The sequence below is a fragment of the Rhinatrema bivittatum genome, chromosome 5 (genome assembly GCF_901001135.1).
Source record: "Rhinatrema bivittatum chromosome 5, aRhiBiv1.1, whole genome shotgun sequence".
In the NCBI taxonomy this organism is placed as follows: Eukaryota; Metazoa; Chordata; class Amphibia; order Gymnophiona; family Rhinatrematidae; genus Rhinatrema; species Rhinatrema bivittatum.
The window spans coordinates 30333311-30346482 of NC_042619.1; the positions used below are offsets into that span (position 1 = coordinate 30333311).

At 42.9% G+C, this 13172-nt stretch overlaps 1 protein-coding gene across 4 annotated transcripts in view; it reads right to left on the reverse strand.

Annotated features, from left to right (window-relative positions):
• ALG8 (ALG8 alpha-1,3-glucosyltransferase) overlaps positions 1-12579 on the reverse strand; it is a 72199-nt gene extending 59620 nt beyond the window's left edge. For 2 of the 4 annotated variants that reach the window (XM_029602200.1, XM_029602199.1), the window contains exon 1: positions 12359-12572. In XM_029602200.1, the coding sequence (XP_029458060.1) occupies positions 12359-12474 (116 nt within the window). In that variant the 5' untranslated portion in view covers positions 12475-12572. Of the gene's footprint in view, positions 1-12358 lie in introns of all 4 variants that reach the window. The other 2 variants (XM_029602202.1, XM_029602201.1) reach the window with 2 other exon arrangements.
• Positions 12580-13172: the final 593 nt, after the last annotated feature.

Consider the following 13172-nt stretch of genomic DNA (forward strand, 5'->3'; position numbering starts at 1 on the left):
TCTTTAAAAAAAGAGAAAAGGTTACCTGTTTAAATTAGATCATCACAAACTCCCCCCCAGGCCCACACACTACCCAGGCTGGCTAATAGCAGCCCAGACTACCATAATGTGGGAAGCCAGAGATACACAAGAAAAGGGGAACTCAGAAATCAATCACAGGGCAACTTGAGCAGGTCCCCAACTTCAGCTAGCAAATATTTAGATGACTAAGCAGTAAGACTTTACTATTTAATATTTTATATGCCTACTTAGAGTAGTAAACTTCTCACAGCTCATGCGACTGTCTTCCTGAGCATTGTTGTCTAAGCTTCTAAATCTAGACACTAATTCCACACGCTGTAAGATACTGCAATATGAACAGCAAGCTTTTCCCTCTGGCCTCTCTGTATGTTTGACATTTGTCCTTATGAGAAGAGAAACGGGTTTATAATGTGCATTGGATATCTTCAGCATCCAGTAATTGAACACATCATCTTGAAATAGGCCTGCTTTTCCAACCCACGTGTCTGGTCTGGGAGTTTTGGATGATAAGTCTGGAGCTGCCTTTTCATTGAGTTTTTGTTTGTTTAATTTTTTTTTTTTTTTAATTTGTAATTTTATTGATTTGAAAGCCAAACATACAACAAAAAAGAACATAACACCAATATTGTCACAAAAACAAAACATTGCAACTGTTTTTAGGTGTTAAACTGTATACCCTGTTCCCATTATGTCCCTAACGCCCCACCCCCCCTTCCATGAGTACACTGTGAGTAGTAAGATAAGATAACTCAATAAATACCACATCTGCTGCGGGGCTATGGAATGATGAAAGGATAGTTCACTATGTACATAACTGATCCTATAAAGGCGAAGCATCGAAATCCCCCCATCTATCAATACTAAAGAACCATTGTCTTTTCCCAGTCCATGAATGGTGTCCACGTATTCCGGAAGAGAGTAACTGTCTTGTGTAATGCCGCTGTAATCACTGCCATCTTGCAAAAGTAATGAACCCTTTGTTGAATGCGTTTAATAGGCGGCGTGATCGACTGCTTCCAATATTGTGCAATGACCAATCGTGTTGCAATAAAGACTTGTTGACACAGCAAAGCTTGCGGTTTGGTCAGTTCTTTGTGAGTTAAATGTAATAGCATAAAACCAGCATCCAGGAGGTCGGGCACCTGTAAGATGTGTTCCAACCAATGTGCGACCTCTCTCCATAAGGAAGACACTGAAGGACAGTCCCACCACATGTGTATATAGGAGCCTTGAGATCCACAGTTTCGCCAACAGGTGTCAGTGATGTTGGGATACCGTCTATGCAGAGCTTGAGGAGTCAAGTACCACCGTGTAATCATTTTGTAGCAATTCTCCTGCTGGGTGGAAGATACAGAGCATTTTTTCGCTGCCAAATACAGCTGAGACCATTCTTCAGCAGTGATAACCTGAGCCAAGTCCCTCTCCCAAGCTTGCATATGAGGGAAGGGTGTAGTGTCAACCCCCATCAACAAAACATACACTTTAGAAACCATCCCTCGTTTCTTATCAATATCATTACAATAGTGTTCAAATAGAGTTTTACCCATGGTGAGAGAGGGCAACACACTGGGAGTATGGAGGAAATGGGAAATCTGAAAGCCTGCTAGAAAATCCGTGGCAGGCAGACGGTATACCCCTTGAAGTTGCGGCCGCGACAGAACCGATCCTCCACCTAGGAAGTGTTCAAATTTGGTGAGGCCCTGTTTAACCCAACGCTGCATGGTGGGGTTAATACGCCCAGCTGGGAAATTAATGAGGTGGGATATATGAGTAGAGTGAAAGTACAGGCGCTCCCCTACTACAGTTCTCTTCCACTTGGCCCAAAGTCTCATAGTGGTATCTATAGCAGGTGATAAAGGCCCCACCGTCACCCATGTATGACGTGGCTGCCACATAAGTGCAGACAGCGGCATGCTGCCAAGAATACGCTCCACCATGGACACCCAATGTTTGGGAGAGGACACCCTATGGCTGTCGAGGATGACAAGAAATTGCGCCGCCACATAATAGCGTTCCAAATTAGGCATCCCAAGCCCTCCCCGATCCCTTGGCAGGTACAATAAGCGGCGGGAGACACGAGGGGGACGCCGCCGCCATATGAAATCAAACAGTATCTTTTGCCATGAACGTAGAATGGCCGGGCTGATATATGTAGACAGGGTAATAAACAAATATAAAAATCTGGGTAATACGTTAATTTTTATTATAGCAATGCGTCCCAGCCACGAATACTGTCCCCTATGCCATGTCTGCAGATCTTTTTGCACCTTTCGGATGAGTGGTATATAGTTAAGGCGGTAAAGGTCATTAATATTCGCCCCACATGTACCCCTAAATATTTAATAGAGTCCTTTGCAATCTTGAATGGGTAGGACTGACAAAGATCCTGTACAATGCTCTCGTCCACGGACACATTAAGAATTTCAGATTTATCGAGATTAATTTTAAAGCCAGAAACCGCACTAAAGCGTTGTATTTCTGTGGTAATCTCTGGCAGAGAGGCAGACAGATTGGTAATGGTCATAAGAATATCATCCACAAATAAAGACATTTTCAAATGGAGGTTCCCCAGCTGCACTCCAGTAATGCCCTCCGCTGCCCTCACCCGAGTAGTAAAAGGTTCCAAAAAAAGGGCAAAAAGCAGGGGCAATAAGGGGCATCCCTGCCTCGTCCCACGTTGTACCGAAAATGTATCTCCGTAGCCCCCGTTAATTTTTATGCGAGCCTGTGGGTTATGGTAAAGGGTTTTAATCCAGCGGAGGAATATCGACCCAAAATGCATTTTCTCTAGAGTGGCGAACAAAAAGTCCCAATGCACCAGGTCGAACGCTTTTTCTGCGTCGATAGCGAGCAGCATTAGCGGGATGTTCTGCTGTGAAGTCCACCACATGGCATCCGTGACCTTTCGCACATTATCGGCAGCCATCCGTTGAGGGATAAAACCCACTTGGTCCCTGTGGACCAGCCCTGGGAGTACCAAATTGAGGCGAGCCGCCAATACCTTTGCTAAAAGTTTTAAATCAATATTAAGAAGAGATATTGGGCGATAGGAGCTGCACAGAGCTGGGTCCCTACCAGGCTTCTCTAGAACTGTGATACCGGCAACATTGGTGTGGGGTGGTAGAGAGTCCCCATCCCGCAAGCTATTAAAGAAGTCCACTAATGGAGATATGATGCTGGCACTACACTTTTTATAGTAAGCGCCAGTGAAGCCATCAAGGCCAGGAGATTTGCCCGCCTTTAGATCCCGTATTGCCTCCCGCACCTCTATCTCAGTAATCGGGGCGTCCAAGGCCTCTTGCTGTTCAGCAGTTAAGCCCGGGAGGGAAAGGTGTTGTAATACTGTCATCTTTTTTATAGAGGTTTTCATAGAACTTGGTGAAGCACTTTCTGATCTCAGGGGTTGTAGTGACGAAATGCCCCTCTGTGTGTTTTATCTTGGCAATATTATTTTGTAAGGCACGTTGCTTCAGTTGACGAGCTAAAACCCGCCCGGCCCTGTTAGACCCCTCATAATACTTCTGCCTCGTTCGGTCCAGGGCGTGAGCCACCCAAGCAGCATCTAATAAATGTAATTCGGTACGTATAGCTCCCAACTGCTGCAGAATAGCTGGGTCTAAAGAAGCCTCATGTCGCCTGGCTAGGCTACTTAAAGCCTGCAAGAGCTCAACCCTACGCTGCTCCCGTGTCTTTTTCCCAGCGGAGGCTATCACTATGAGGCGCCCACGTACAACCACTTTAGAGCACTCCCACAATGAGCCTGCTGCAGATACGGAGCCAGCATTCAGCCGAAAATAGTCTTGAAGCCAATCATTGATGGCATGACATTGCTCCTCCTCTCCTAATAAATCCTCCCGGAGTCTCCAGAACCGCAGGCCAGTATCTGGAGCAAATCGGCATCAGTGTCACCCACACAGGGGCATGATCCGACCAGACTATGTCACCAATACCTTCGTCTATAACCTGATTCTGGAGTCCCTTGTCTAAGAATATGTAGTCAATGCGAGAGTATGATGCATGTGGAGAAGAATAAAAAGTATACATCCTCGAGAGAGGGTGGCGAGCTCACCAAATGTCAACTAGTCCCCAATGTTGTAAAAGAGTGGACAATTCAGAAGATGCCTTCCAACTGTCGGAGTGCTTGCGGTGTGAAGTGTCTAATCTTGGGTTGCGCACTAAATTATGATCTCCGCCCCAAATAACCTGCCCTTCTACAAGAGAAGATAATTTATCAGCTAAGGATCGCAAGTAAGTGCCTTGGTCACTGTTGGGAGCATAAATATTGACAATAGTGTAGATTTGCTGATCCATTTTTATCTTGAGTATAATGTATCTCCCTGCCGAATCGGCTACATGGGTTAGATACTCATATGTAACTGCCTGGGAAATGAAAATGCCCACCCCAGCATACTTAGTGCCACGAGTACTGGCAGCCAGATACCGATGAGGGTATCCAGCAATCTGTAGCACCCGTTCGTGCTGCTTGCGGATATGCGTTTCTTGAATCAAGGCTATGGAAACCTGTTGCTGTTGTAAATCTCTTTGTAACAATCGCCTCTTTTTGTGTGTATTGAGACCCTTTACATTAAGGGACCATACCTTTAACGCCATGTGGACCTCCTAAACCATCTCCCTGCAATTGCATAGCCAGGATCCCTCTGTGGATACCCCCTAAGCATCATATAGAAATGCAGACAAAAATACAGACCCTGTGTACTCAAGGACAATTCTCCTTCCCATCCCATCCCCCCCAAACACAATGTATCCACACCCAGGATACCACGATGAGTGAGGCGTGCGTGCACCATGAAGCATGTGGCCCAGCCGGCTAGCGGTCCCTGACTGCTGTGCACATGCTCAGGAAGGTCCATAGAATAAAGAAATACTGAACTTTACAGTCTGAAAACATAAGAATACCTTCCCTTGGAATTCTTTAAGGCATGTAGTCCGTTAATTGCTGAATATACCACCAGAAAAAGTAAAACGCAGAGCTAGTGGAAAGGCTGTCCGCCATAAGTCATTTGCCCGTGGCCTGTTGTCGGTCGATCCGCGGTGAGGTAGGTTTTTGTCTGGCTAGGCACCTGTTGTTGCCTACCCGCTGCCATCCAGGCGTAGCCACCATGCGGAATGGGATCTCCACCAGCTTGCTAGACGGTAGCGCGTTAGGAATGTTTGCTTTAGCGAAAGCCTCTCGGGCCTCCGCCAGGTTCCTGATCCGATGTGTGATACCTTCCAGAGTAAACATTAAGCCAAAGGGGAAGGTCCATCGGTATCGCACCGCCCTCTCCTGTAAGATGGTGGTTACAGCTTTTAGCTCAAATCTTTTGCGAAGTGTAGAGGCTGCCAGATCTGTGAAGATACTCACAGTGTGACCTTCCCAGGTCCAAGTGCGCTGTTTTCTAGTGACGGTATAGATACAGTCCTTCTCCTGGAAGATTTGCATACAGATTAAGATGTCTCTGGGCCTATCCCCATTCCGAGGCCCTTGTACACAGTGTGCCCGTTCGATACCATAAGTAAGTGAGCCAGCCTCGCCCTCCGCTGTAGCCGACGGATCGGAGTGCATTATGAAGCGCAGCAGACGGGCAGCCACAGCCCGGCAGTCCGCATACTCCGGTGTCTCCGGCACCCCCCTGATTCGGAGATTATTTCGGCGAGACCTATTTTCTAGGTCCTCAATCTTTTCTTCGATAGCTAGGCGCTCCGCCTGACTTACAGTTTGAGCCTCCGTCATTTTCTGTATTAGGTCTTCCTGGCCCTCCATCCGGGTATCCAGATCATCCACTCGGGTGCCCAGTGCATTCATGTCGTCTTTCATATCTGAGATGAGTTCCTGGAGCTCTTTTTTGTGCTGCTTCATGTCTGCGCGGAGAGCCACGAACCAGTCCCGAAGCTCTGCACGGGAAGACAGCTCGCTGAAAGTCTGCGGCGCCGCGTGGTCTACCTCCGGCTCCGGGTCGCCATCCAAGGCCTGCTCTTCCTGCGGCCCGCCTGAATCGCCATCAGGTTTGGCATAGGAAAACTGTTTTAAATTCACTGCTTTGCGTTTCCCCGCCATCTAGTCTCCTCGATAGACCTGGGCACACGATCAAAATCAAAGTAAAGCAACGGATGCCTGCGATATCAGTGCGAATTCGCTTAAGCAAGCCGGGAGCTTTCGCTTAAGCCGCCATGCTCGCTGGTGACGTCATCACGTCTCTCTTGTTTGTTTAATTTTAACAAGGAATTAATGATTCGTGTCCTACCCATTTCACATTAAAAAAAAAAAGCACTGTGTGCTATGAATACTCCTAGTATACTAAGTAACAATTATTGTTTTGATTATCTTTTCTGTATTTGTGCTCATGTTTGTCAGTGTCTTTTTTTTTTTTTTAACTTGTAACATTTTAACTTACAGACTTTTTTTTAATTAATTTTCATGTTCTGGGATTGGGGTTTGTTTGGGGTTTTTTTTATTTTTTAACTATGTTTTATTACAGTCAGAGTTAAAAGAAAAACAAACCCAAACAAACCACCTTCTTTGAAATATACACGTAAAAGTTGAATGAAGGAGCTGTAAGTGTGATGCCTGCATGGGTTCTTGCTAAGCTAAAGATCAGAGCAGCAGCAGTGGCAAAAGTGATTAGCACAGAGATGGGCAAAACTATGGCCCACAGAGATGAGTCTGGACAAAAGTGATGTAACAGTCAGCCTGTCAACCCGCTGGGGGAGATTCAGGGACTTGGGGGGGGAGGGGAGCACAGGAATTTTCTTCCACTGTATTCTCCCCTCCCCCATTACTTGGACTCTAAGGTTTAAAGATTGTGTTTTACATTTACACATTTAAGCAGTCATTTAATTTGAAATGACTACCATCTAATATGATTAGAATACTTTCACCCATCTCCCTTTTAGTCTGTCATTTATGGGCTTTTGCTTCGTATTGTTCTGAGTCACATTTGAGAAGAGAGTGTGGTATAAATGTGAAACAGAATAGAACAGGCAGCCAGTTACAGCCATGACACATCATAAAGGTTCGTAGGATTAGCAGGAGGCACATACCTATGCTAGGCCGGTGAAGACTGAAAAAAGTCTAGGGCTGAGAAGCAAAGCTAAGCTCTTCTATGCTACAGAAAGTAAGGTGGCAGGAAGAGAATGGTAAAGCACATGAAGTATTATGAGAATGCACCCTGGTCTTACAGAAAAATAAAACATGACTATGCTTGTAGTCTGTCCATTTCTAATGCAATACAATAGTCTACTCTGTCTCAGCCTTTATGCACATGTTCTTGTACCCAAGGATCTTCTGTGCCGATCCTACGTTTTAAAACATGACTATGCTTGTAGTCTGTCCATTTCTAATGTAATGTCTCAGCCTTTATGCACATGTTCTTGTGCCCAAGGATCTTCTGTGCCGATCCTATGCATTTTTTTAATTCAGTTACTGTTTTGACCTCCTTCAGGAGGCTGCTCCCTGCATCCACCGCTATTTCCGTGGTTACTTTTCATGTTATACCTCAGTCTCCCTATTTTGAGCCACATACATGGCCCCCTTGCTCTAGAACTTCCTTTACATTGCAAAATACTTCTGCCATCCTCATATTCCTTGATGGCCACTTAACAGGTAACATAACATCACTACTTAGAAGGGTAGTGCTTGCAAAAATGACTTTGGGGACCTGTTAGATTATCCGACTAGGCTTAGGATGTGGGGTAACTGAAGACCTAAATCTTTCAACATTTTTGTCAGCAATATTGAGGAAAGACTAATTAGGCAAGGTTTGTCTTTTTGCAGATGATACTAAAATCTGCAAAAAGGTAAGACACCTAGAAGGAGTGGAAACCATGATGAGGGATCTAGCAAAGTTTGAGGAATGGTCTAGACCATTCCATTGTATGCAAATCTCTCATATACAGATTCATTGTGGATATCCTGAGAACTTGGCCTGTTTGGGGCTCTCAAGGACCAGAGCTGGCCACCCCTAGTCTAGACTGGCTGCTAAAATTTAATGCTAAAAAAAAATATATATATATACACAAACACACACACAAACAGTCATGCATTTGGGCTGCAAACACACAAAGGTGCAGTGGTGAAATTATTCTAAGCACAAAGTAACAGGACTGGCCAAACAGGTGGATAAGGCAATAGCAAAAGCCAGAAAGATGCTTGGGCATATAGGAAGATGAAAGGTCAGCAGGAAAAAAAAAAAAAAAAGCAGCGATATCACCCCTGTAAGAGGCCTGTCAAGATCTCATTTGGAATACTGTGTATAATTCTGAAGACTGCACCTTCATTGTAGTAGCCATGCTCTGGACAGACTGTCTGTCCAAAGCATGGCTACTGCAATGGTCAATGGTCTTCGTTCTAAAACATATTGGGACAGACAAAGATCTAAGCACTTTATTCCCTAAGGGAAAAGGTAGGATAGGGGAGGTATGATGGAGACATTTAAATACCTCCAAGATAACACTGCAAAGGTGGGCCTCTTTCAACAGAAAAGAGGTTCTGGAATGAGGTCTCGGAGAGAAGGTAAATGTGGGTAGACTCAGGAGTAAGCTAAGGAATTATTTATAGAGAGGATGGTGGATGCCTGGAACAGTAAAAGTAGTAGAGACAAGGATGGTTAACATGAATTCAGATACATGGGATAAGTACAGGGATCTCCAAGGGAGTGGTAAGAATTGTAGAGCCCAATTGTTGGTCTGGATAGACAAACTAGACAGGCTGTGTCTTTCTGCCATCATATTTCTCTGTTTCTATATTTATTTCTCACACTGTTCAAGTAAAGATTTATAATCACATGGACAATCCTTGACATCCAAGAGGCTATACTCATGCTCTGTTACGAGCATGTTATATTTATTGTTTATAGACATTTGATATTCTGCCTTTCAATGCATGGCCTCAAGGGAGATTACAAAAGTTTTAACTAAAAATTACAGTATACTGATTGGTCATTTATAAACAAAGTTGAATCAAATTTACAATGGATAGCATTGAGAGGTCAGGGTGAACAACAGTCCTTAATCAACGGTTCAGGTAGATAGTTTGAATGACTTAATGTCTCTGCCAAAGGAATTCTACAGGAAGATGTGGCTAAAGAGCCATGCCTTAGCCTTTTTCTTGAAAGTGAGTTAACACAGCTTAAGGCATATGGATATTAGTACCTTGTTCCATATTTCAGGAGCATTAACAACTGAAGGCACAAAGTCTTGTACGGGATAGTCTAGCTGAAATTAGAGGAGGGGGGGAGGAGAAGAGAGCTATTTGGGAGGATCAGAGATCTCTACTGGAAATGTAGTGGAAAAGAAGGTGAGAGATACTGGAGGACTTGTTTATTCATGCACTTGTAGACAGAGCAGAGGGTTCTGAGCTGTATCCTGTTCACATTACTATAGTGGAGGCATATGAATGAAATAAGCTGAAACCACAGGCTGATGCAGAAAATCCCTCTTCATATTCTATTAATAATTACTTTCTCTTAAAGTGTCTTTTATTCTGTTTCTCCCTACTTTTTGTGATGTGCAGTTCTCTTTAATAGGAGCCCTAAATGCAGCTTTTTCCTGAATGCATGTTTATATCATCATCAATTTACAGAAGTTAATCGATGTACTAAAGTTCAAATGCCATTGCACAATGTGAACAAAAATGGCAACTGATACAAGTAATTATATTTGCTCATTTTTACACATATAGATTTTCCATTTGTAAAGGCATTCACAAAAAATGGTAAATTGTTGAGCTGAAAAACCATGTAAATTTTTTCATTAGCAATTTTAGTATAGAAAAATTACACAGAAAACTGCAATTTAATGAGTTAAGTTTGTGATTTCATGCCAACAATAAATGTCAAATTTTATTTCCATAATATTTAAATAAGCAGGTACTGTAAAAAAAACCAAACAAAAAAACCACCCCAAACCACACCGTCTCAGGACTGGCCCTTTTGCCCTGAGGTGAGAAACTAGATAAAATAACCATGGAGAACTCCAGTACAGAAATTTATACAAATTAACACCAAATACCACAATTTCTTTGGATATTTTAATTTTATTTATATTTAATTATCGACTGCAATACAGTTGATATTTGCCAATTCAAAGTTTCAAAATAGTCCTTACATTCAAGCAAACATTTCAAATTCTAGAACAGGTCATAAACCCCAACATATTTCATTCTTCCAAAGGAAACATCTGGGTACTGCATGACATATTTCATATGGATCCAATTCTAAACAAGGTGAAAATCAATCCAACACCAAAACTTTAAAAACTATTGAGGTCCATATTCAAAAGCCATTTAGATGTTTAACAAAAAAGTTATTTGTCTAAATGGCAAAATTTGGAACATTCAGCCCCTTATCCAGTTAGTACTTACTTCTAGCGCTGGAAACATAAACTGTGTGTAGTTTATGCTTGCCAGGAGTGGGTAAGTTTGGACCCAACTCCCAGTATGGCTTTTTAGGGTTTGGGGGGAGGGCCTGGCAGCACCCATTCAATTCAATCCAGGGAAAAGGATTTTGGGAAGGGATCACGGTTTTTATGAGATATAGGTGGGGATGTGGTGTTGGGGATACAAGGTAGGTAGGGCATCTGTGAAATTTTGGGTTTTTGTTTTGTTTTTTTTGAGGGATGCCCCCAAGACCTTGTACTTTCTTTAAAAAAGTTTCTGATATCTATTAAAGATATCCGGCCACATAATGGAATATAGCAGTTTAGATTTTTAAAACATAGCCTGTTATGTTTTGAAGTTATCTGGCTGCATGCAGTCGGATAACTTTAAGTAGGTATATTCAGTTGGACCTTTATCCAGCTGAATACAAACAAGTTATCCAGTTAACTTTAGCTGGATAATTTGTCAACAAACCGGCTTACTGAATATGGATCTCATTCTATACAAACAAAATGATTAAGAATCTTTATTCACTATCCATACACTGCTGAATGTCTCCTGAATATACTTAACCACTTCTATCAAACAATTTTAAGGACATGCTTATATGTTCTATATACTGCACAAAGCTGGGATCAGTACATAGGTGCATCATACCATATACAGGGTGCAGTGCATTATATAAAAGCATGTGATTTAAATCTGATAAACAATGAAATATCTGAGGAGTTGGGGCCCAGATCTGCAAAACTGCAGAGATATTATTCTACATAATGCTAATTCATTTTATGAGGTTTTGTTTTTTAGGCTGGTAATGTAGCCAAGCTGAATCTTTCTCCACTACTTACTATCCAGTCCTGAATAAGTCATTTACTCTACATTTTCAAACCTAGAGGCCAACATACTAAGTTGTAAATAGTTTCACAAATACAATAGAGGGCATAAAAATGTGAAACAGCAAACATAATCAGAATCACTTTTGCAAATTTTAGTAATAGGCTAGATTTATAAAGATATTTGCAAAACATACTAAATTACAGAGCTGAGAAATCATGCAAATTTCATTAACAATTCAGCAATAGCACAATTTCACAAAAACATTTTTGAAAAATGTAACTATATCACACTGAGATGCAGTTTTGCAAATTAGTCTATGATTTCATGTTTTTACACAAAAAAAGTAGCTTCACAAAGAAATTTAAATGGACTTTTTTTTTTTTAATGTTACCAGCCAATTTCGTAAATTCATTCACAGCTTTGCACGCTGGCCTCTAAAAGGCCTTGTAGAAATTAGTCTTCCCGTGTAGACAACATTTTGTGGGGATAAGTTTTGTAAAAAAAAAAAAAACAACCACAAGAATTGCCGACTTTCACAGAAAACTAAACTACAACTTTCTGTAGTGTAGTTTAGAAAATATTTCACTTGAAGTTGTTCTGCTCTGTTGAATCACTGTGGATCAAATTTGCATGATTTTTCAGTTCATTAGTATAAACAGTACTAACAGCAAAGGAAATTCGAAATAATACACGCTAAAATGTGTATTTCGCTCAGGCATGTTAGTTGCCATTTTTGCACGCGCTACCGCATCTGCAAAGTTGTTCACGATCTCTCTCATTGGCCTCTTACGTTTGCAAGCTCTTCCGGGAAAGCGTTTTACGCCCAAGCATTTAGGAAACCATAGTAATAGTGTCACATAAATTATTATTGAATGCTACTTAATTCCCTGCGCTTCCTCACAGCACCAGTCCTTAAATGCAGTTCTGATGGCCGTGGGCTGAATTTGCTTTTGTCATACTTGCCATCTTCAACATTCTCAGTGTGTTTTTCTCTCTCAAACTCAACCCTTTCCACCCCACCTGCAATCATCAGTGAACCAAGAGGGTTTTGCAGATACAATCCCCGGGGACTGGGAAGAAGGGGGAAAGGATCAAAAGGAGAATCCACTGAATGAAGAACCGCACCGTACAACGCGCCCAGCCACCAAAACATCATCCAGAAAACAGCTGGGAGACCGTAAGCCCAGCTCGCTCCCCTCACCCCGTCCGTCTGTCCTTACTATGTCGGTATGAGGAGGCATTTCAGCAGCGAAACTCCCAGCGCCAAAGTCAGAAACCAACGGCGGTTACAAACGTCTACAACCACCACGGCCGCCATAACGTCCCTCAAGCCCTGGTAACCCGGAAACGGACGAGGCCGAAACCCTACCTACCGCGCAGGCGCCTCCTCCCTCACCCGTAACTCCGCCCCTAGCGCCTGAAAAGCGTTGGCGGTAGCGCCTACAATGAAACGCCACGTCCGCTTTTTCCTCCACTTGGAGCGCGCGCAGGGGGTTGGTAGCAATAGGGCGCGAGGAAAGACGTCTTCTAGTTTTCCCGCCTTCCCCCCCCCCCCCCCCCCCCCCCCCCCCCGTGAAGGAGGGAAGAAGCGGATAGTTTTAAGAGACCGGAAAGCCGCGCCGCTGAGTATTATTATCAGGTCATGTAGAAAAACCGTACCCTTAACAGATTGGCATTTCTGTTAAAGGGCCAATAAATAAAGATGTGGTGGCATGTGAGCTTTCAAACCTGGTGACCTGGATTGGCCACTGTTGGAAACAGAATACTGGTCTTGTGCCTTTGTGCTGACCCAATAAAGATTAAAGCACATAAATTAATGTTGTGATAGGTTCAGTTAAGCTATTTCTATATTACTATTTATAATTAAATATAACTCTCATGTACAGTGCTTTAGAGACAATGGACCACAATTCTTAACTAATATAAGTACGTAAGAGCT